General features: G+C 36.5%; 1 protein-coding gene across 3 annotated transcripts; it reads right to left on the reverse strand.

The window, feature by feature from the left end:
• Positions 1 to 1,911: 1,911 nt before the first annotated feature.
• On the reverse strand, positions 1,912 to 21,219 carry LOC127643192 (E3 ubiquitin-protein ligase Praja-2-like). Of its 3 annotated transcripts, none has more exons than XM_052125816.1 (9): positions 21,144 to 21,219; positions 18,759 to 18,950; positions 15,135 to 16,113; positions 11,517 to 11,699; positions 8,142 to 8,327; positions 7,826 to 7,940; positions 4,543 to 4,657; positions 3,416 to 3,531; positions 1,912 to 2,329 (listed from the first exon to the last, which is right to left on the reverse strand). In XM_052125816.1, exons 2-9 carry the CDS (start codon positions 18,946 to 18,948, stop codon positions 2,210 to 2,212), a joined length of 2,004 nt encoding a protein of 667 aa, XP_051981776.1. In that variant the 5' UTR covers positions 18,949 to 18,950; positions 21,144 to 21,219; the 3' UTR covers positions 1,912 to 2,209. The 3 variants fall into 3 exon arrangements, with proteins under 3 accessions (XP_051981776.1, XP_051981777.1, XP_051981778.1); XM_052125817.1 differs by having other exon boundaries at positions 18,759 to 18,965; positions 21,144 to 21,185; XM_052125818.1 differs by having other exon boundaries at positions 1,913 to 2,329; positions 11,517 to 11,696.
• Positions 21,220 to 25,618: the final 4,399 nt, after the last annotated feature.

Genomic DNA, 25,618 nt, shown 5'->3' on the forward strand with positions numbered 1-25,618 from the left:
GAGCTAGCTTTCACATTCCTGTCAATTGCAGATTGATGGCTGGCACATGACCTGCGAGAAGTACACAACTTATTTCTGGTAATGGAATTTTTTTATGAAGCCAATATCCACCACATGGGAAAAAAATTGTGCTTTAAGTCAAAATGAGATACTAAATCATATTTGTCAGATTGAAAGTCAAAGCTATTAGAATCAAAATCATCATTTTGAGCTTATGTCATATGAGAGTCAATATTGGGATAATTTTATCATTATTAAGACTTAATCATGACCAATACTTTTGAGATAAAAATGGGATAAAAAATATAAGTATTATGACAGTCAAAATTATGAGATAGAAAATCAACAATACTGACAAGACAGAATATGAGATTAAAATTAGAAAACATGACAGTAAATCCAAATTTTGATAAAAGTAAATTATGAGAGCCAAATTTTTATCGAAAATTGTAATCATGTGATTAAGTAATAATTATGAGATAAAAGTTGAAAGTCAATTTTGAGAAGTCATAATTGAGATAATAAATCATAAGATAAATCACAATTATGAGATAATTACATAATAACTGTGATGGTTATAAATTATTATATAAACAGTTGAAAATATGAGATCGTAAGTAATTATGAGATAGTATATCAATTATTGGATAAAAAGTAAAAATTTGGAGAAAATGTTGAATTGACTGACTCATCTTAAAATTATGAGATCGTAAATCATAATGAGATTAAAAGTCATAATTATGAGATTGAGCTGTAATATTTGGGGATATCAGCCAAAAAGGAAAGTAGTTTCAGAGGCAGAGCAAGTTATTACGTTTTGGTAAAGTTTTAAAAGACAAACTTTTTTCTTTGGGTTAACGTGCACTGATAAATCATATGCAATAAGACCAGAAATGTGCATTAAGAAATCAAATGGGGTCAATGATATTTAAACATTCATTATACTGGATCAGCCACAACATTAAAACCACCTGCCTAATATTGCGTAGGTCCCCCTTGTGCTGCCAAAACAACACCAAACCGCATCTCAGAATAACATTCGGAGATGATATTTTTCAACACAATTGTACAGAGTGGTTATCTGAGTTACTGTAGACTTTGCCAGTTAGAACCAGTCTGGCCATTCCCTGTTGATCTGTTTCTCAACACAAGACATTTCCATCCACAGAACTGTCACTTACTGGATGATTTTTGTTTTTAAATTCTAGAGACTGTTTGTGTGAAAATCCCAGGAGATCAGCAGTTACAGAAATACTCAAACCAACTGACAAAATCTACATTAACTCAGATAACCGCTCTGTACAATTGTGTTGAGAAGAATAGTATCACAGAATGCTGTTCTGAGATGCGGGCTGGCACTGTTTTGGCGGCACGAGGGGGACCTGCACAATATTAGGCAGGTGGTTTTAATGTTGTGGCTGATCGGTGTATGGCTGACTGGTTATATATCTCACTAACCATTTATAACTGCTGAAAGGTTTATACACATACATTTTAAGTGTAACTGATAATAGTCATAGCCGTTAATAGTGTCTTTCACATATACAGAGAAACTCTCTGGCTTGCACAATTCCTGTATAGAATTCATTGAAGTCTTCAATCAAAATAAAAAAGTGATTTGGTGAGCTACCCACCTGTGCCTTTCTTTGTGTATTATTCGGAGCTGATAGCATGACACTGAATTCATGCCAATTTCCTTTGCAATAAAAACGGCACAAAGCCGTCTCATATTTATAGTCGTGCACCATCATATTTTCCAGTACAGACTGTCAAGACTCTCACACATTCTTTTGGAAATGATATTGCTCCTGAAGGTGCTTTTGTGAAAGCTACCTATTCAGTGGCCATCATTTCAATAATTTATACAAATGTGTTTATGAACCGCAGCGAGATATATTGCACAGCCATTATCATTTATTTTCCAGGTATGTATGCTTAAATCAGGAAGTTACAATGCACCTCAGCCAACTGAATTACCTCTGATTGGATAGCTGAATTGTTAAGAGAGAGTTCAGGGTAGCAACCTTCTTGGGATGCTGCTTTGTCAGAATGCTGAATTGATTAAAGCGATGCTTATTAACACCAGGCCTGTCGCCGGACAGCAAAGAACTATCAGATGCAAAACTGTTTTGTGGTACTATGATTATTTTTTATTATTATTATTGGAATATTACACTGGGGGATGTTTTGATTGATGGGTGCGCAGAGATCAGCATGTTCCTCCAGGTGCGCTGTGATTGGACGGTGATGTGTCTTGTTCAGAATTTAAAGACGGGGATTCGGTCTCAGCTGAGGTCAGAACATGCCGACACACTGGACACGTACCAGACTAAAAACAATAGTAAGAATAATCACAAGGAGAAAAGAGTCAAAGATGGTTATCCAATAATCTAGTTACAACATTTTGCATTCCTTTCTGTCAGTATTTACTCACACTCATGTTGTTCCAAATCTGTATGATCTTTGAAAAGTTGTGCAGAATGTTGAAGCCCAAAGTACATTTTGGTCTGACTTGAATTCTAGATGTCAGCGTACAGGATGCATGCCGCAAATTTCATCATCAGCAGAGGGCCCGAGCATGGAATAAGTGCGACCCAAATTTTCTAACCGCTCGTACTCTGAACGCACAGAATGCACCTGGAATTATTGCACTAATTACTGTGTCCACAAGGTGGCAAGACTCACAATTGAGTCATTGTCACAAAGCAGCACTAGATGTAATCACCACTAAACAACAGGAGACGAAGGTGGAAACAGACAGTAGACGTGCACGTCAAGAGTGCATGTGTGAGGAGGTCAGGAAATACCTGCATTTGTATAACTCGTGCCTGAAGGAATAAAACGATTTCTTTATGGCTCTAAACTCCTGAAGAGAGTCCAGTATCTCAAAGCAGTCTTGGCGTGCATGCATCAACCTGTATGCAAATCCAGAGCAATATCGTGCAGCGACAGCCAATAAGAAAAGACATTGAAGCTCACGTCATCGGCCTCCTGTGAGGTAATGGAGGCGAGTGCAGGAAAGACAGAGTTGTTGCCATCATTGACCAATTACGTTAGAGCAACAGAGACTAGTGACAACATCCCAGACAATGTGAACGTGGCTTTAGCGTTTGCGTCACAACTGAAGTATACTTTGGGCTTAAGCTTTAAAGTGGCCGTCAACTTCCATTTGTTTTGAATAGATGGACTGGTCTACAGTATGTATTAAAACATCCCTTTCGTGTTTCAAGGAAGAAAGAAAGTCATGTGGGTTTGGAACTAAATGAGTGCGAGAAATGTCATTTTTGTGTGAACTCGCTCTTGAAATGTATTCTTCATTATCTTCCTGCAGAATATTAACAATCCTATGCAGTTATAAAATTGTGCCCCTTATATTCCTCTCCCTTTCAAAAGCTCATAAGAATAACACAAATACCTTCCTGAGCCAGAGAGTGACACAGAGTTTATGGAACATGTGGCGGCACGGCAGCAGAGTGGCAATCTCATCGTTGACATATTCACTGCAGCAGATGGCACAGCACTGCTCCTGCTCTGCAAAACCAAACAGAGTGCATGTAAAATACTCAACCTAGAGCTCTCCATCATATTATAAAACCTACGAGACCAAAGCAAATATTCAAACACGTCACGGTCGAGTCACGCACGCATCAATTGGTTCATTTTAGTCAACAGATGTGAAACCGAGGCCATTTTATGATCTCCGTGGCAGGTTTATAGTTTCAAATGCACTCGTGCCATAAAGATGAAGTAGGACATTAGTGTGCTTGCGTGCTTTCCCTGTCACTCAATCTGCACCTGCGTGGTGTTGCTTTTTGTGCAAAACACATCTCTCATCTAGTCTTCGCATCTCTCTCTGACTTGTGTGTTACAGAACAGTTTGTGTCCTCAATCTTTTCAATTTCTACTCTTGAATAGCAACATTCATGCAATTTGTCATCTGAAAAAAACTTCACATGGGCAGCAGTAAGAAACAATAAAGCAAATTGTATGTGCAATAATTGTAATACTTCTATAGAAGCTGTAATGCAGCTCTTGTCCATAATATCGCACATAAAATCTGTCTGATGGTGCATTACACATGTTATAGTAAAGTGTATAAGAGTACAATTGCTATATTATGTGTGGTTGATTCTCACAAAACCGGTCAAGAAAATGTCCTGGTCCGATTTTTACTGCAAAACTTAAAAGAAACAACTAAGAACTTATATTTTGCATGTAGAAAATTAGGCCTATTTTTAAGGCCATTAAGATACTTTACATTTGGTCTTTATTTTACGACAGTTATGCTCATTTTACCCCCTGAATCTCTTTGCCGTAATGTGAAAAAAATGTCATTATGACATTTTTATTTCCACAATGTGACAAAAATGATAATGTTTACATCTGAAGTATTTAGCGATCATACAGCAATAGTGATTGCAGGCACTTCACCACGTGTCATGCCAAAAAATGCATTTAGCCTTCGGCTCTTGTACTTTCTTGCTCAAACACTATACTGTACTATACTTTAGTTTTTATAGCTTCAAGTAATGGCAGTAGTACCAGTGTTGTCGGCCTGCACTGTGATCTGTGGTAGGCAGTTGATGATCTGTTCGGTAGCAGGGGGATGGGCCTGCTCCACATCAACAGCTAAAGACTCCAGATGAGCCAGTGCTGCCTGCAACACAACAAAACACATTAGCGTATTTCCCTGGATAAAGATAGAAGCAAGTTAATTATACATTAAGCCTTACATTTCAACTGGCTTCTCCAATTGGCTGAAATCAATGGAAGTTTATTGGGTTGTCAAAGACCAACTTAATTGGACCAAAACAATTATATTAAGGCGATCAAAAAAAACGAAGCCTTAAATATAAGGTAGAATTAAATTCAAGCTGTTTGTGCAAACACTTTAATGCTGAAAAAATATTTCATCACACATTCTGAAAGATTGCAATACTTTCAAGGGCACATAAAATATATATTTCATTGGACTGTCAACTATCAAGGTTTCAGGGAAATATGAAATGTTGAAAGGTGAGTTTCCTTGCCAGCACTCCCTCAAATTGACCAAAAATGTGTCCTGCTTTAAGTTTCAGAACAAAATCTATCTAACAGTTTTTTCTGCATTGGCTGCAATGTTTACACATTTAATCCCCATTAGTTGAGCCACTGACACAGCTTACCCCACAGCTACCTTTTTAGCAGAAAACACTTCATTTAATATCTCCTGATCCCAAATCAATTTACTTGGTTTTACACACTGGCAATTCACCAACATGTACAGTAAATAGCTGGGTAAATTTGCTTTGACATAAAACTATTTATTTTTATTTTTTGCCATGTATAACATTTAATTTGGCATTAAACAGTTTTTAACATAATTTTAACAAACATAAACATATACACCCATATATACAGTTGAAGTCAGTCACATTTTAAGTTTAAGTTATTACAACTCATTTAACCACTCCACAGAATTCATATTATCAACTATAGTTTATCTATAGGACATCTACTTTGTGCATGACAGATTGTTTCACTTTTAATTGACTATAATCACAATTCCAGTGGGTCAGAAGTTTACATACACCAAGTTAACTGTGCTTTTAAGCAGCTTGGAAAATTACAGAAAATTATGTCAAGCCTTTAGACCATTAGCTTCTAATAGAAGGTGTACTGAATTGGAAGTGTACCTGTGGGTGTATTCTAAGGCATACCTACAAACTCAGCATCATGCCTCTTTGCTTGACATCATGGGAAAATCAAAAGAAATCCACAAAGACCTCAGAAAAAAATATTGTGGACCTACACAAGTCTGGTTCATCCTTGGAAGCAACTTCCAAATGCCTGAAGGTACCACGTTCATCTGTACAAACAATAGTGCGCAAGTATAAACACCATGGGACCATGCAGCCATCATACCGCTCAGGAAAGACGCATTCTGTCTCCTAGAGATGAACGTAGTTTGGTGCGAAAAGTGCAAATCAATCCCAGAACAACAACAAAGGACCTTATGAAGATGCTGGTGGAAACAGGTTGACGAGTATCTATATCCACAGTAAAACAAGTCCTATATCGATTTAATCTGAAAGGCTTCTCAGCGAGGAAGAAGCCAATGCTCCAAAACTGCCATAAAAAAGCCAGACTACAGTAAGCAAGTGCACATGGGGACAAAGATCTTTTTGGAGAAATGTCCTCTTGTCTGATGAAACAAAAATGTAACTGTTTGGCCATAATGACCATCATTATGCTTGGAGAAAAAAGGGTGAGGCTTGCAAGTTGAAGAACACCATCCTGACTGTGAAGCATGGGGGGTGGCAGCATCATGTTATGGGGGTGCTTTGCTGCAGGAGGGACTGGTGCACTTCACAAAATAGATGGAATCATGAGGAAGGAAAATGATGTGGATATATTGTAGCAACATCCCAAGACATCAGCCATGAAGTTAAAGCTCGTTGCAAATGGATCTTACAAATGGACAATGACCCCAAGCATACCTCCAAATTTGTGGCAAAATGGCCAACAAAGTCAAGGTATTGGAGTGGCCATCACAAAGCCCTGACCTCAATCTGAGAGAAAACTTGTGGGCAGAACTGAAATATCATGTGCGAGTAAGGAGGCCTACAAACCTGAATCAGTTACACCAGTTCTGTGTGGAGGTATGGGCCAAAATTCCAGCAACTTATTGTGAGAAGCTTGTGGAAGGCTACCCTAAATGTTTGACCCAAATTTTTAGGCACATAAGATGCTTCACAAAAACATAAGATGCTTATTTATATCTTCAGTTTTAGTATGTCAATAGGAAAAATAAATTTTAGACTCCCAAACATTCCTTTTGCAAATAGAAAAGATTAGAATAGAAGAGCAGGGAGCCCTGCAACAGATCTCATGACCCACACAGAGCCCCCCACAGAACATTGTGTCAGTCTGAGATTACATAAAGAGACAGAATCAACTGAGACAGCCGAAATAGACTGAAGAACTGTGGAGCTTGGAAGATCCGATCTGTCAACAACCAAGAAAAACTGTTTCCAGGTGTATCTAGGAGAATTGGGGCTGTTTTAAAGGCAAAGGTGGTCACACCGTATATTGATTTAGTTTTTTTTTTTTTTATGTTTACTGGACCTTTTTAATTGATAAATGAAAACAATTTATGGCATTATTTTTGAAGACATCCTCACTATGCAAAATGTTTTGTGTCTTAAACATTTGCGCAGTACTGATATAATATATATATATATATATATATATATATCAGGGCTGTCGATTTAACGTGTTAATAATGTGCGATTAATTTGACAAAAAATAACGCGTTAAAAGTATTTACGCATTTAAATCGCAATGCTTTCCTGAGAAATTCAAGCTTGTGGTACCACCCGTTTACTCCAGAGGGCAGTAATTGAAATTTCTGCTGTGTCAGCAACACACAGTTTATTACAGAGAACAAAACATTAACAACTCTTCAGCGGACACACACAACACAAACATGCGTCACGTTCTTGTGTTCAAAACACTTGAAGGAGCGCAAATGCGAACCAAGGGATCTCCAGATGTGTTTAAAGATTGAGTATTAAACTATATTTAACTTGACACAGTGACCAAAACATTTTACTTTTATGACGCAACACACCCGAGATGCGACACAAGCATGTCTGACGCAGGTCGTATGGTCTTTACCTCACAAATATTTAATTACCAACAAGGTTAAGGAGGTGTCTTTAAACGGTTACACCGTTTTTACCCTGTCAATCTTTATTTAAGAATATTTGGGTGTTTAGATCAGCAATTTCATTTTGATCTGCAAAAATGTTAATATAAATACATTAGGGTAGAGGTCCCTCACCTCCATAGCCTGAGCGAGACGCTCCTCCAATGCCATGTAAGTGAGGAGCTGGGAATGATCCACATAAGAGATTGCTTGAGCCATCCCAAAACCCTCATTAAATTCATCAAGAAACCTTAAATAAAAAATAAATATTTTCAATGCTTTTCCAGCTGAAACACAATTACAATAAGGCAACATAATGTTCTTCTTATTGTATGACTGTAAATTATCACTGTTTCAGTGTTTTCATATATATATATATATATATATATATATATATATATATATATATATATGAGATAAATATCATAGATAAAATATTAGTTTTGTTGACCTCCACTCTGTGTCCAGATCCTCACTCATGCTGGAGTCGTCTTCCAGGTTGTTGTTGCCATCCAGGATAAAGAGTCCAGGGTGGACAAACTGACTCACACCATCCGGATCCTCATCACTACTGCTGCCCGAGTCCTCATTATACATCAGCCAGGGGATCTCACCCTCTTCCAGAGGGGTCTGCTCCCTGACCAACACCACGCACAAAAACAGAGCAGAACAAGTTTGTTCAATAGTTTTTAGGGCTGCCAAAGATAAAGCATTAACACTTGAAATGAATTAAAGGTGCTGTCAATTAATATTATTATATTTTTTATTTTATTTTTTTTGGCCAATTGCTAAACTTCTGAAAAATATCACAATAATCCCCTGAGGCTTTCATTTGCGGAATAAATGATTCATGGCTGACTGGAAATGGACTGATTCCACATACATATACAAAAAAGCATAACAATATAACTCGTTCATGCCTTAACCCATTATAACCGCTACATTCTCCTCTATCTGAGTGCTAAAAACAGGTTGCACTGGTGTTAGCATTCCTATAGCCAGACTATCATTTATCAATCCGGTTTAGTTTGTTTTAACAGAAAAAATATTTATGTATATAGTATATACACACACAGTATATAGTATAAATATTTATCTACTTACTGCCATAAACCAGTAAGCCTTGACAACCAAGTAAAGATTTGATTGCAGAACACATTCAAACATTTAGTTTAACAGTAATGATAGAAGTACTATATCAATAATGTCCTCTTTTGCTTGTTCTAAAACATCTAAGACCACGTTTCCACCTGGTATTAAGATGCATTTTCAGTGTCCTGATCACAAGTGGTCAGCGCTAAATACAGGTCTAAACGGGGTCTGAAATGTTTTGTGATCGGATCACGAAAACCACATACGAATGTGGTCAAAAACGCATCTGAACGCATCACGTTTGACGTGTAAACTAATCCATCCTGAATGCGTCTCGGCAGCAGCGAAGCACCTCCCCTCTCCTGTCAATCAACCGCTGCATTAAAACAAGAGTTTAAACTTTACTGGTTATAAGCAGCGGATATACAGTATACACAAGCACTGATCTTCTTCAGTGTGTCTGAAATCAACATGCAGAGACATGTATGAGAAGCACGAACATCTGCAGCTCAGGTTAATCCAGTAAAATAATGGACATTTCTGCTCGAAATGTTGCTTTTGTGCTTAGATTAAATTGCATCTGGGAGAAATGGCAGGGGGGGGTTTTCTCACTCTTTTTTCTTACATTGTTCTGCTTTAATATCATGGTGTAACACGTTGACAAAGTAATTTATGTATGTAGTCATTAAACAGAATCCCTCTTCTCCAAATCCGATCACAAGTGGCCACAGAAGACTCATTTAAGCAACATGTCTCATCTGACCACATGTGATTGGCTCACCTGAGACGTATATTAATATCAGAAAAGGGGGTCTATATGAAAAAGTCACTGCAGCAGTACAAAAGACTTTTTGAAAGCAGTGCGTAAACAAAAAAAAATTCTGCAATACCCCAATCCAATGTCTCAAAATCTAATGAGCTTGCCTACCAAGACAGCATTGTGCTTGCACCAAAAATGCATTTCAAGTCAAAGGAGCTGTAGGTGTGTGTGATCCGAGCTGACTCGGGACATTTCTATGATGCCCAAAAGTACTGTTCAGGTAGACAGCTCAATTACACAATTGGTTTTGAGACACAGACAGAGAATTTGACAGTTAATTTGGCATATTAGAAATGCACAAAATATTGGAGTTGCTTTAACACAAAAAACATGACTGATCAATACATTCACAATTAAACTTATGATAAAATTTAGGTCACATCCACACTAATCAGTTTTCATTCAAAAACCTTTTTCATTTTCCAATGTATACTGCTATAGAGAGGTTTTTTATTTTCAAACAAAGGCTTATTAGTGTGAATGTGGCAATGGCAAAAACAGACTCACAAGGACACTCCCTAAAACATTGAACTTGTTAAACAAAAATTGTTTATATACATTATTCTTAGAACTTAAAAGGCATAGTTTTTAAAAAAATATTAAATTCTATTATCATTTACTCACCCATATGCTATCCCAGATGTGTATGACTTACTTTCTTCTGCAGAACACAAATGAACATTTTTAGAATCATTTCTCTTTTAGTCCATACAATGCAAGTGAATGGGTGCCTTTTTGAAGCTCAAAATCACCTAAGTCAGCATTAAAGTGATCTATATGACTCCAGTAGTTAAATCCATGTCTTCAGAATAGATATGATAAGTGTTGGTGAGAAACAGATCAAATTTAAATCCATTATTACTATAAATTCTCCTCCCTGCTCAGTCAATCTCCACTTTAACTTTCACATTCTTCTTATGTTTTTGGTGATTCACATTCTTCATGCATACGCCCCCTACTGGGCAAGGAGAAGAATTTATAGTTAAAAAAAAAAAAAAAGACTTAAATATGAATGTTTCTCACTGACACCCATCATATCACTTCTGAAAATATAGATTAAAACACTGGAGTCATATGGATTACTTTATGCTGCCTTTATGAGCATTTTGGCACCCATTTACTTTTATGCTGCATTTTGTACCTACAGAGTTCTGGTCTCCATTCACTTGCATTGGAAGGACCTACAGAGCTGAGATATTCTTCTAAAATTCTTCATTTGTGTTTAGCAGAAGAAAGTAAGTCATACACATCTGGGATGGCATGAGGGTGAGTAAATGATGAGAATTTACATTTTTAGGTGAACAATTTCTTTACTAAAACTAGTTACGTTTCTTCGTTTAGTTTGCATGTGCGTGCGCGCGCGCGCATTAATTTGAGGTGTGTTACGATTAAGACAAGTGGTATGTTTTTCTGTATTTATGGTGTTAAAGGTCAAATAAACTTGAAACTTGATAACTAAGTTACATTACAATAAATTATAGCTCTCAGATAGGTTCTACATAAAAATCCAGCCATTCACGTGTAGTCTAGGCCTATTTAAAAAGGTATTTATAACTTTTATTATTTATGTATTTTGTTTTTGAGAATAGCACACTTTGGCTTTGCACGATGATCTTGGTGTGGATGCTTTCAGACAATATATTAAGTGCATGTTTGCAGGAGCAATGAATGGCTCCGTTTTGTGCAGATTACTTACAGCGAGCATACGCTCCGCTCCCTCTTTTAGAAATAATCCGGATTCATCAACATTAGAACGAGAGTAAGAACAAAACGCACCTGTTATGAATCACTTTTTCAGCACATACAAGTACGTAACTTTAACACATGTACAGTATTAGTGAATGCGACCCATTGTTATCACTTAAGTTTCACTCCAGTGTTTAGAGTTTGTTCTGTCAGTGGATGTGCGCCTACTCTAGAGCAAGGTTGAGAGAAGGCACTTCTTCCAGACTGCTGCTACTGCTGCTGCAACCAGGCAGCTCATCCATGCCATGCAGAGTCTCCCAGCTTTCTTCACTGGTGCACCTCTCCTTCTCCAGCCCCGAGTCAGACGTCCATGAGGCCGACCACTCGCCCTCGCTGCATTCTTCGCTGCTGCTTTGAACACACACCAGCACACACGCACAAACACACGTGAGCCCACCTCGTAAAAGTCAAACTAATCCTCTTAGCTGAAGCGTCTTAGCATGCAGAATTAGCACCGAAAGGGAGCATCTTCTGCACTTCAGTCATTTTCTGGTGTTTACTTTATCAAGCATTCACAGTAAATGCACAAATTCATGTTGCATGAATGGCGCATCGATTGTGGTACAGTGGCCCCAAAATAATTTTGACACTTAAGACTTAAAATAGATATCAAACCAAATGTCAACCGTGAAGAAATGATGCAAGACATTTTCTCTGAACCAGAAAGTATCCAAATACATTGTCTTCATTTTGAACAGTACACACACACCCACACACACACACTCTCTCTCTCTCACAAAAGTGAGTACACCACTCGCATTTTTGTCAATATTTGATTATATCTTTTCATGTGACAATTCTGGAGAAATGACACTTTGTTATACAAGCTGTACACTCACTACTTTACATTGTAGCAGTGTAAATTTGCTGTCCCATCAAAATAACACAACACATAGCCATTAATGTCTAAACCGCTGGCAACAAAAGTGAGTACACCTCTGAGTGAAAATGTCCAAATTGGGCCCAATTAGCCATTTTCCCTCCCCGGTGTCATGTGACCAGTTAGTGTTACAAGGTCTCAGGTGTGAATGGGGAGCAAGTGTGTTCAATTTGGTGTCATCGCTCTCACACTCCCTCACTGGAAGTTCAACATGGCACCTCATGTCAAAGAACACTGAGGATCTGAAAAAATAATTGTTGCTCTACATAAAGATGGCCTAGGCTATAAGAAGATTTCCGAGACCCTGACACTGAGCTGCAGCAAGGTGGCCAAACCATACAGCGGTTTAACAGGACAGGTTCCACTCAGAACAGGCCTTGCCATGGTCGACCAAATAAGTTGAGTGCACGTGCTCAGCATCATATCCAGAGGTAGTCTTTGGGAAATAGACGTATGAGTGCTGCCAGCATTGCTGCACAGATTGAAGGGGAGGGGGGACAGCCCGTCAGCGCTCGGAGCATAAGCCACACACTGCATCAAATTGGTCTGCATGGCTGTCGTCCCAGAAGGAAGCCTCTTCTAAAGATGATGCGCACAGTTTGCTGAAGACAAGCAGACTAAGGACATGGATTACTGGAACCATGTCCAGTGGCCTGATAAGACCAAGATAAACTTATTTGGTTCAGATGGTGTCAAGCGTGTGTGGCGGAAACCAGGTGAGGAGTACAAAGACAAGTGTGTCTTGCCTACAGTCAAGCATGGTGGTGGGAGTGTCATGGTCTGGGGCTGCATGAGTGCTGCCGGCACTGGGGAGCTCCAGTTCATTGAGGGAACCATGAATGCCAACATGTACTGTGACATACTGAAGCAGAGCATGATCCCCTCCCTTCGGAGACTGGGCCGCAGGGCAGTATTCCAGCATGATAACGACCCCAAACACACCTCCAAGATGACCACTGCCTTGCAAAAGAAGTTGAGGGTCAAGGTGATGGACTGGCCAAGCATGTCTCCAGACCTAAACCCTATTGAGCATCTGTGGGGCATCCTCAAACAGAAGGTGGAGGAGCACAAGGTCTCTAACATCCACCAGCTCCGTGATGTCATCATGGTGGAGTGGAAGAGGACTCCAGTGGCAACCTGTGAAGCTCTGGTGAACTCCATGCCCAAGAGGGTTAAAGCAGTGCTGGAAAATAATGGTGGCCACACAAAATATTGACACTTTGGGCCCAATTTGGACATTTTCACTTAGGGGTGTACTCATTTTTGTTGCCAGCGGTTTAGACATTAATGGTTGTGTGTTGTGTTATTGTGAAGGAACAGCAAATTTACACTGTTATACAAGCTGTACACTCACTACATTACATTGTAACAAAGTGTCATTTCTTCAGTGTTGTCACATGAAAAGATATAATCAAATATTTAATTGTGAGATACTGTACACGCACACACACACACACACACACACTTTACAATGTAACATCTTTTTTGTTAAATGTTTTACTTTAAGTTAAAAGATATTTTCTGGGTTCAATACAAATTAAGTTTTCAAAATTACCACAAAACTTTATTTAGACTCGTCCTTCCTATTCTCAAAAAAAAAAAAAAATGAAGTGAAGTGAAGTGAAGTGAGGCACATACAATGGAAGTGAATGGGGCAAATTTTTGGATGGCTTAAAGCAGGGGTGCCCAATACGTCGATCACGATCTACCAGTCGATCGCAAAGGCAATGCTGGTAGATCGCACAAAATTTAAACGTACTTTCGTTAAATTTTTATAAAAATAAATATAATGTCTTTCCTTCTTTTAGTTTCTGTCTGACTTGCACTTGACGAGTAAATATTGACCAGGCGAGGTTGTTTATTCAGTTGCCATGACAACTAGGTTTGCGCATATGTGCCTTCCAAGGACTTCTGAGAACAGAGTCTGAAATTGCGATGCTACTGCCCGGATTAGGCAAAACTGTCTGATTTCATTCAGCGCAAGTCATCAGAATAAGGTAAATGCCCTGGCTATTGTAATCTACTGTGCTGTAGGTGTTTTGGGTTTAGTTTTAAAACTGACTGATATCAACATTGAACATTATTATATATTTTTTTTATTAATTAGAAGATGAATTCCATTTAGGGATACATGCAGTAGTCCCAACAAGCATTTTCTTATTTTAAATGAAACGTTTTAGTTTTTTAGTTGGTAAAAAAATGTTGTGCTGTAAAATTAGAGCTGTAAAGTTGTTTAAATTGTCATTTTTAGAGTCGTTTTAGGCTTTTTGGTTTACGGCATTAGGCCGTCATTAGACTAGATTAGATTCAACTTTATTGTCATTGTGCAAAATACAAGTACAGAGCCAATTAAATGCAGAGTTGTAAAATTGGCCATAACTTTACACAGAAATGGTTAGCAAGTGATTTTATTTAACTAAAATCATGTTAACACGCATATTATTTACATCTTGTGGCTATACTTTTGAATCGTTTACAGATTGCCCAATTCACTTCCACTTTAAGTGCCTCACTGTAACCCAGTTTTTTACTTTTTTTAAGAAAAGGAGGGACGAGTCTAAATAATTATTTGTAGTAACCAATATAATGCCACAAATGCTGCCGACTGAGCTTAACTTGTTTTAAACCCGTAATATTCCTTTAACAAACTATGTCGCAAATGCAACCTTTGCCAAGAATGCAGAAATTTGGCCCATTAGATATCCATGCAAATTTGGTATTTTCAATCAGGTTATCATTCTGTTTAAAAGACCTTTTTAAAGTATTATAGCATAGGACAGCTCATCAGGATATTGGTTGCCTGGGACGAAGGTCAATTACACAGTTTAGCAGGCATTATAAAAAAATATTTGACAGCTGAATGGTGCGATTGACCAGTTGGAATATTCCAAGAAATTCTACTGTACCTTTCATGGCTCTTTTCAGATATGTCCACCTTTTTCTCTCCAAAGTTCTTTAGATCTTCCCAGATCTCATCATCATCGTCATATTTTGTAGTGTTGCAACTATCCTCTCGTGTCCTCTGCAGAGGGTTGAGGTCATTCAGTGTCAAGGGAGGGAAATCAAAGGGGAACTCCCTTTCACGGCTTGTTTGTGCGAGGAAACCCGGAGGTGCCGAGTCACACTTGACTACCGAGCCTGACAAATGACCCTTTTCCTCTTTTTCAGGCCGTTTCCTCCTTTCAAGGCGTGTCTCGCTCGTCTGTTTGCGGATCTTTGGCCTTACGACCATTTCTGACTGAAATATTTCTTCAGGATCTGTATTTCCAACATTTTTGAAGGAAACGGGGCCGGCGCTTGCCGTCACCCCTTGGCATTTAGGAACATGGTCTTCACCAACCAACAACTGACCAACTTTCCTGTTTGCTTTTACTGTTCTGTGTGAATCTGGTTCAGCACAACCGAGTTCTGTTGATGTTTTAGAAGGTGCCACTTCTGGTGAATGTTCTGAATCTTCAAGGGAATCTACATTTACTCCCAGTTTGCAAATCAAACCATCAAGTCTCTTCTCCTGAGCGGCCTGAGATGGGTTGGAACTCAAGTCCTCCTCATCAGCATCGCTACTGTCAGGCTCATAGGCGTCAATGTTGATGTAGCTCAGAACTTCAGGGCTTGTTTGGGTCTTGGTTTCTTCATGTTGGGGCCAAACTCTGGCCTGATTATTTCTATCTATATCAGAATGATAGTTACTATCATATGGCACAACCTGGTCACTCTTTGGTCTCTTTAAATGGTTTGCAGGGGCTTTTAGGGCTTTGTACAACAAGGACTGTTTCCTACTATGGCCATGCCGATTTGATGTTGCATTTAAACCAGGCCGCAGTGAATTTGAGGGTGCCACTGGGATGATGGTCTGAAGCACTGAAGAAATGTTGCCCTTAGAGGCTAGAAGGAAGAGAGTTAAATAATTGTAATTTCCCCTTCACTGGTTATCAATTAATTTGCCAAGTTTACAAGTGCTTGTGCACTCATGGATGAATCTCTTGAAAAAAATATCTTTCTCTCTGTATTTTAATTAAAGTCATCCTGTCTGGATTCAAAAATGTATATGAAACTAACGGATACTACCATGATGTATACTTACAATTATATTTTACAAATGTATTTTAGTGTAAATAATAATAATAATCTTTTTTTTTTTTTGCATTACAGTAGATTACTGGAAATTTGGGCAATGGTGCTTAATTTTCATGAAAATAATAATAATAAAAAAATATCTTTAAAAGAATGTTCCAGGTTCAATTCAAGTTAAAGAAATAGTTCTCAAAAATGAAAATTCTCTCATAATTTCCTCACCCTCTTGCCATCCCATGTGTATGACCTACACATCTTGTGCTAAACACAAAGATTTTTACAAGAATATTTCAGCTCTGTAGGTCCATACAATGCAAATGAATTGTGGCCAGAACTTTGAAGCTCCGAAAAGCACATAAAGGTAGCATAAACTTCCATGATTAAATCCATGTCTTCAGAAACTATATGATAGATGATGTGGGTGAGAAACAGATCAATATTTGAGTCTTTTTGTACTATAAATTCTCCTTCCTGTCCAGTAGGGGCCAAATGCACAAAGAATGTAAATCAACAAAATCAAAAGAAGAATGTGAAAGTGGAGATTTATAGTAAAAAAAAGGACTTAAATATTGATCTGTATCTCACCCACACCTATCATATCACTTCTGAAGACATGGACTAAACCACTGGAGTCAAAGTTCTGGTCACCATTCACTTGTATTGTATGGACAATCAGAGCTGAAATATTCTAAAATCTTTATTTGTGTTGAGCAGAAGATATTAAGTCATACACATCTGTGATGGCATAAGGGTGATTAAATGTTGAGAATTTTTATTTTTGGGTGAACTGTCCCTATAAACTCAAATCAACAGAATTTGTATTATAATGTCCATAAAAATTAAATAAATAATAGATGAACTAACCTAACCCTAAATTAATTTAACCAACCCTAAATTACTTGATGAAATTATTTTAACTCATCCGTTGTTTCCATACATATATACATGTAACACACAGTTAGGGCACTTACAATGGAAGTTAATGGGGAGAGTTCGGAAACATTAAAATACACACCCTTTCAAAAGCATAAATAAACATTAGACACGTCAACGTGATTTGTGTGATAAAATCTTTGTTCTACATAGTATATTAGTCAATTGAAAGTAACATTGGAAAGATCTTTACACAAAAAAGTTTAGAAAGCAATTTTATCACACTAAAAACCATGTGCATTGTTTGCGTCTAGTGGCTACACTTTTGAAACTGTGTGTATTTTAGAGGGATAATTCAACCAAAAATGAAAATTCTCATCATTTACACTCCCTCATGCCATTCCAGGTGTGTATGACTTTCTTTCTGCTGCTGAACACAAAGGAAGTTATTTAGAATAATATTTCAGCTCTGTAGGTCCATATAATGCAAGTGAATGGGTGCCAAAATGTTGAAGCTCCAAAAAAGATAAGAACATTAAGGCAGCATAAAAGTAATCCATAAGACTCCAGTGGTTTAATCAATATCTTCAAAAGTGATGATAGGTATGGTAGAGAAACAGATCAATATTGAAGTCCATTTGTGCAAGAAATTCTACTCCCTGCCCAGTAGGGGTATGCATGAAGAATATGAATCACAAATCACAAGTTTGAAAGTGAACGTTAAAGTGGAGATTAACTGAGAAGGGAGGAGAATGGACTTAAATATTGATCTGTTTCTCACACACACACCGATCATTTCTATTCTGATGACATGGATTTAACCACTGTTGTCATATAGTGCCTTTATGCTTTTTGGAGCTTCAAAGTTTTGGTCACTTTCACTTGCATTGCATGAACCAACAGGGCTGAAATATTCTTCTAAAAATCTTCATATGTGTTCAGCAGAAGAAAGGAAGTCATACACATCTGGAATGGCATGAGAGAGAATTTTCATTTTTGGGTGAACTATCCCTTTAATATTTATGGAATGGCCCCATTCACTTCCACAGTAAGTGCCTTAGGTTTAACCTTGGTTTTTGCTCTTTTGGCTTTATTACAAAAACAAGGGACAAGTCAAAATAATTTTTGCAGGGATCAACTTTATGCCACAAAACCTGTTGAATGACCTTAACTTGTATTTAACACAGATATTCCTTTAATACCCCTAAAAAAGGCTTCATTTTCTTTGTGCAGATTATATTTTCGACCCCAGCATTTGCTGACAGGTGTTCATGAGATTCACCCTATAATTCTGCTTCTCATCAGAAAACAAACAAATAACTATTTCACATACAATTTAAAACAACTACCCACCCACCCTCTTCATTTTCTAACAATTTTGTATAATATCCCATTCTAAAGCAGAGCAACCCACACGAGCATACTGTATTTCAGCTCTACTAAATCCCTATTGCACTTCACAATGCTGTTTGTTCACCATGAGAAACAGTACAAAATCAATTTCTTTCACATTTATTCATCGCATATTTCACCTAACTCAGGACACATTCCTTAAAAGATCCCCATTATTATTTGGCACATACCCACTGCATGGTCCTTATGACTACTGGTCCTCTTCATGCTCTGACAGTCCACAGTGGATGTGGCTCTGCGTTTGTCTGTAACCGGGCGGAAGCTAATGTATGCGTGTCTTCGGCCGTATCTCCTGCCTGAGATGGTCTGGTATCCTCCAGCTGGTTTGGGCCATGCAGACTTGCCTGTTTCTTGACCCATTACTATGGGAAAAAAATCTAGAATTAAATGTAAAGTACCAACAAGTTACTCATGACACCTGCTTTAAAGTCTCCAATGCTGGTTAACAACAGCAAAGCTGAACAGAAATCCAAATATATTGCGGCCCCGAAAAGATTTTGAAGACTATTGACGTTACATCAGATAACAAAATATGAAAACTAGATGATGCTAGAACATTTCACAGAACTAACATCATTATGTAGCCATTTTTACAATCAATTTTAACAAACTGGTACCAAGATAATTTTTAGTAAATGTATTAAGTTAAATCCCCTCAAGTTCACACTGGTGACCCAGCAGAATAACCACAGGTGCAGTTCATCACATTGATTGTGGACATTTTCCATTAACATTTGACCACCAGGACAAATAAATCCCCCAACTAACTTTTTGTGAAGTGTCCAAATATATTCTTTGAGGGCACTCTTCCTCAGCAGTAAATGCATATGGAGGCGTTTTAAGGGATAGTTCACCCCAAAACTTAAATTCTCTAATAATTTACTCTCCCTCATGCCATCCCAGACGTGTATGAATTTCTTTCTTCAGCTGAACACAAATAACAAATGTAGAATATCTCAGTTCTGTAGGTCCTCACAATGCAAGTGAATGGTGACCAGAACTCTGAAGCTCCAAAAAGCACATAAATGCAGCATAAAATGTATCAATAAAACTCCAGTGGTTTAATCCATGTCTTCTGAAGAAATATGATAGGTGTGGGTGAGAAACAGATCAATTTCTAAGTCCTTTTTTACTATAAATCTCCAATTTCAAACCATCATAAGCACTCTTCCCTCCTAAGAGGAGTTCTTTTGTTTTGGCGATTCTCAATCTTCGTGCATATCACCACCTACTGGCAGGGAGGAGAATTTCTAGTAATAAATGACTTCAATATTCATCTGTTTCTCACCCACACTTATTTTACTTCTGAAGACATGGATTTAACCACTGGTCATATGGATTACTTTTGTGATGCCTTTATGTGCTTTTTGGAGCTTTAAAGTTCTGGTCACCATTCACTTGCATTGTGAGGACCTACAGAGCTGAAATATTCTTCTAGAAATCTTCATTTGTGTTCAGCAGAAGTTAGTTATTTATACATATCTGGGATAGCATGAGGGTGAGTAAATGAGAGAATTTTCAGTTTTGGGTTAACTTTTCCTTTAATGGAGTAACTCACAATCATGTTGCTGATTCCTAACCTGTGCACACCCATTCATATCACCGACAGCTGGGAAACAGTGATGTTGTTTTAGATTTTGAGTAGCTAGTCATTCTTTACCAATGAAAGAGCAGTCACAACCAAGGGGCTGAGAGAGTATAAAGTATTTAATGTTTTAAAACAGGTGATGAAAAACAAAGATTGTTATATTTTAATGCAATGGCATTCATACATTTCAAGCATATGTAGGCAACATCTCAAACAAGCTTTTCTAGTAAATGTTTTGATAGTTTTAGGGTAAAAAAAAAAAAAAAAAAAAGTGGATGGGTTTTATGGTAATAACATCTCTGTGAGAAGTGCAAAACAAATTAGCACAGTTCTGCTGCATATTTTGGATGTCTCCCTCATTAATCAGGCCCAGTTCAGATTAAGGAGCAGTTCGCTAATGAATCAGGGGTGTTTAGTTTAATGAGGGAGACATCCAAAATGCGCAGTGCTGTGCTCTTTCGGGAACCAGGATTGAGATGCAATGGTTTAAAGCTTACTAAACTTGAGACACGTCGCATTAATGCAGATCATACACGAAGTAACATCACAGCACTTCTTGAGCACAAGAGCTCACTACGGTCATGTTTGTGTTGTCTGTGTAGTTTGCAGGAAACACATCAACAAACTGTCAACATTATTAGGCTATTGGTGTTTGACATCGCTTGCAATAAATGCCACTTCAGCTGGAGACAATTCCCTATCATAAATACAAGATGTAGGCGCCGGAATTGAATATTATTTATAAAAAGGGTAATAAATACGATGAATTAGATCAGCTAAATTTCGGGCCCTATCTGACACAAGTTCAATGCAGCTAACAAGCTAACTAATGTCTGTCGAAAAGCGCAGCTCACACTACGAAGTGTATTTAGCGTCTAATTTCAAACCCATTAATGCTGTAAATTCATGAAGAAACCTCATTCAGTGTTTTCGTTTAGTAAATGTACCATCTGTTAAAGGAATGTACCTGTGTTCCTGGATGCCTCTCGTGTCACATCTAACTCTGCTAACGTCAACACCAAACTTAAGGTCACGTGACACGTCTCCTCCAATTAGCGGTGACAACAGTGGGCAGGATTAAATCGGCTGCTGCTCGGCAGCTGTAAGACAACTGCAACACCACGTGTGCAATTTAAAGACCACTTGGAGGCTAGGATAGGAGAGGATAGGATAGGGTTCGCTTGATATGTGCGCGAAGCGATCATCTGTGTTGCGCAACTGCTTTCGGGTCCTTGAATATACGTATAATGTGCGAGTAATGGCAGCCAGTGGAATTTCTGGTGCCCTCCTAGGTTAAGATGGTCCCCTTAGGGAGTTGGTGCCCTACCCAGACTGCGTAGTCTGCTTATAGGGATCGGCGTTACTGATAGTATAGTATAGTATAATATAGCGTAGTATAGAGTATTATAGAATAGCATAGCATAATATAGCATCGTATAGAGTGGTATAGAATAGCATAGTTTTGTATAGAGTAGTTAGCATAATATAGCGTAGTATAGAATAGCATAGCATAATATAGCTTAGTATAGCATAGTATAATATAGCATAGTTTAGAGAAGTATAGCATAGCATAATATTGCGTAGTATAGAATAGCATACTATAGCATAGTATAGAGTAGTATAGCATAGCATAATATAGCATAGTATAGAGTATTATAGAATAGCATAGCATAATATAGCATTGTATAGAGTAGTATAGCATAGCATTGTATAGAGTAGTTAGCATAGTATAGCATATAGAGTAGTATAGCATAGTATAATATAGTAGTATAGCATAGTATAGTATAGAGTAGTATAGCATAATATAGTATAGCATAGCATAAAATAGCGTAGTATAGAGTAGTATAATTTAGTATAGTATAATATAGCGTAGTATAGAGAAGTATAGCATAGTATAATATAGAGTAGTATAGCATAGTATAATATAGCGTAGTATGGCATAGTATAATATAGAGTAGTATAGCATAGTATAATATAGTATAGAGTAGTATAGCATAATATAGCATAGTATAGAGTAGTATAGCATAGCATAATATAGCATAGTATAGAGTAGTATAGCATAGCATAATATAGCATAGTATAGAGTAGTATAGCATATCATAATATAGCATAATATAGAATAGCATAGCATAATATAGCGTAGTATAGTATAATATAACATAGTATAGAGTAGTATAGAATAGTATAATATAGCATATGATAGAGAAGTATAGCATAGTATAATATAGAGTAGTATAGCATAGTATAATATAGCTTAGTATAGCATAGTATAGAGTAGTATAGCATAGCGTAGTATAGAGTAGTATAGGATAGCATAGTATAGAATAGCATAGCAAAATATAGCATAGTATAGAGCATAGCGTAGTATAGAGTAGTATAATATAGCATAGTATAGAGTAGTATAGCATAGTATAATATAGAGTAGTATAGAGTAGTATAGCATAGCGTAGTATAGAGTAGTATAATATAGCATAGTATAATATAGCGTAGTATAGAGTAGTATAGCATAGTATAATATAGCGTAGTATAGAGTAATATAGCATAGCGTAGTATAGAGTAGTATAATATAGCATAGTATAGAGTAGTATAGCATAGTATAATATAGCGTAATATAGAGAAGTATAGCATAGTATAATATAGAGTAGTATAGCATAGTATAATATAGCATAGTATAGAGTAGTTTAGCATAGTATAATATAGCGCAGTATAGAGTAGTATAGTATAATATAGTATAGTATATAGAAGTATAGCATAGTATAATATAGAGTAGTATAGCATAGTATAGAGAAGCATAGTATAATATAGAGTAGTATAGCATAGTATAATATAGCATAGTATAGAGTAGTAAAGTATAATATAGCGTAGTATAGAGAAGTATAGCATAGTATAATATATAGTATAGCATAGTATAATATAGAGTAGTATAGAGAAGTATAGCATAGTATAATATAGCGTAGTATAGAGAGGTATAGCATAGTATAATATAGTGTAGTATAGAGAAGTATAGCATAGTATAATATAGCGTAGTATAGAGAAGTATAGCATAGTATAATATAGCGTAGTATAGAGAAGTATAGCATAGTATAATATAGCATAGTATAGAGAAGTATAGCATAGTATAATATAGTGTAGTATAGAGAAGTATAGCATAGTATAATATCAAGTAGTATAGAGAAGTATAGCATAGTATAATATAGCATAGTATAGAGAAGTATAGCATAGTATAATATAGCGTAGTATAGAGAAGTATAGCATAGTATAATATAGCGTAGTATAGAGTAGTATAGTATAATATAGTGTAGTATAGAGAAGTAAAGCATAGTATAATATAGCGTAGTATAGAGTAGTATAGTATAATATAGTGTAGTATAGAGAAGTATAGCATAGTATAATATAGCGTAGTATAGAGTAGTATAGCATAGTATAATACAGCGTAGTATAGAGTAGTATAGTATAATATAGCGTAGTATAGAGAAGTATAGCATAGTATGATATAGAGTAGTATAGAGTAGTATAGTATAATATAGCGTAGTATAGAGAAGTATAGCATAGTATAATATAGCATGAGTATAGAGTAGTATAGTATAATATAAGCGTAGTATAGAGAAGTATAGCATAGTATGATATAGAGTAGTATAGAGTAGTATAGTATAATATAAGTGAGTATAGAGAAGTATAGCATAGTATAATATAGCGTAGTATAGAGTAGTATAGTATAGTATAATATAGCATAGTATAGAGTAGTATAGTATAATATAGCGTAGTATAGAGAAGTATAGTATAGTATAATATATAGTATAGCATAGTATAATATAGTGTAGTATAGAGAAGTATAGCATAGTATAATATAGCGTAGTATAGAGAAGTATAGCATAGTATAATATAGCATAGTATAGAGAAGTATAGCATAGTATAATATAGCATAGTATAGAGAAGTATAGCATAGTATAATATAGTGTAGTATAGAGAAGTATAGCATAGTATAATATCAAGTAGTATAGAGAAGTATAGCATAGTATAATATAGCATAGTATAGAGAAGTATAGCATAGTATAATATAGCGTAGTATAGAGAAGTATAGCATAGTATAATATAGCGTAGTATAGAGTAGTATAGTATAATATAGTGTAGTATAGAGAAGTAAAGCATAGTATAATATAGCGTAGTATAGAGTAGTATAGTATAATATAGTGTAGTATAGAGAAGTATAGCATAGTATAATATAGCGTAGTATAGAGTAGTATAGCATAGTATAATACAGCGTAGTATAGAGTAGTATAGCATAGCATAGATATAGAGTAGTATAGAGTAGTATAGTATAATATAGCGTAGTATAGAGAAGTATAGCATAGTATAATATAGCGTAGTATAGAGTAGTATAGTATAATATAGCGTAGTATAGAGAAGTATAGCATAGTATGATATAGAGTAGTATAGAGTAGTATAGTATAATATAGCGTAGTATAGAGAAGTATAGCATAGTATAATATAGCGTAGTATAGAGTAGTATAGTATAGTATAATATAGCATAGTATAGAGTAGTATAGTATAATATAGCGTAGTATAGAGAAGTATAGTATAGTATAATATAGCGTAGTATAGAGAAGTATAGCATAGTATGATATAGAGTAGTATAGAGTAGTATAGTATAATATAGCGTAGTATAGAGAAGTATAGCATAGTATGATATAGAGTAGTATAGAGTAGTATAGTATAATATAGCGTAGTATAGAGAAGTATAGCATAGTATATTATAGCGTAGTATAGAGTAGTATAGTATAATATAGCATACCAAATTAAATCTGCCACAATAAGTCATCTGTCTGAGGCAAAGACGCAAAAGCTAATGACAATTCGGCATCAGTCTCCCTTGATGTGTTTCATTACGCACAGGCGAGTGTAAGTCGATGCAGACCAGGAGGAATGTTTGAGTTGTCGATTGATGATTATGTGTTTTGTTCATATTTTAATCGTATTAGTTTTTGTAATATTGCATTGTTCATATGTCGTGTTTTAGTGGCCTCCGCAGTCACTGCGGGGGGGGAAAACATTCATCTGCTTTGTGTGCCGTCCCTATTGTTAATCTGTTCTCTTCATAAATAAATAAATACATAATCTGCTTTATGCTCGTCCTGTAAGTTCATAATTAAAAATGAAAATGTGGACGAAAATAAGAGCTATTTAATGTCTTGTTATCATTAAAATATGACAATTAAAATGACGGGTAATAATAGATTGTGACAGAATTTTTACAACCCTCCATCTAAATGACTGACAATAAGAAACGCAAGCACTGTATGTGATTTTCTTTCTTTTTTTTTTTTGCATAGCCGAATTTTAAACATTACAAATAAACATCCTACTAAGACGGACAGAAAACATGGTCATGTTCTTGAAAAGGAAGACGATGGTAAGCCTATGTGGGATAGTGGTGTGCCGTAG

This window comes from Xyrauchen texanus, chromosome 4 (assembly GCF_025860055.1).
Source record: "Xyrauchen texanus isolate HMW12.3.18 chromosome 4, RBS_HiC_50CHRs, whole genome shotgun sequence".
In the NCBI taxonomy this organism is placed as follows: Eukaryota; Metazoa; Chordata; class Actinopteri; order Cypriniformes; family Catostomidae; genus Xyrauchen; species Xyrauchen texanus.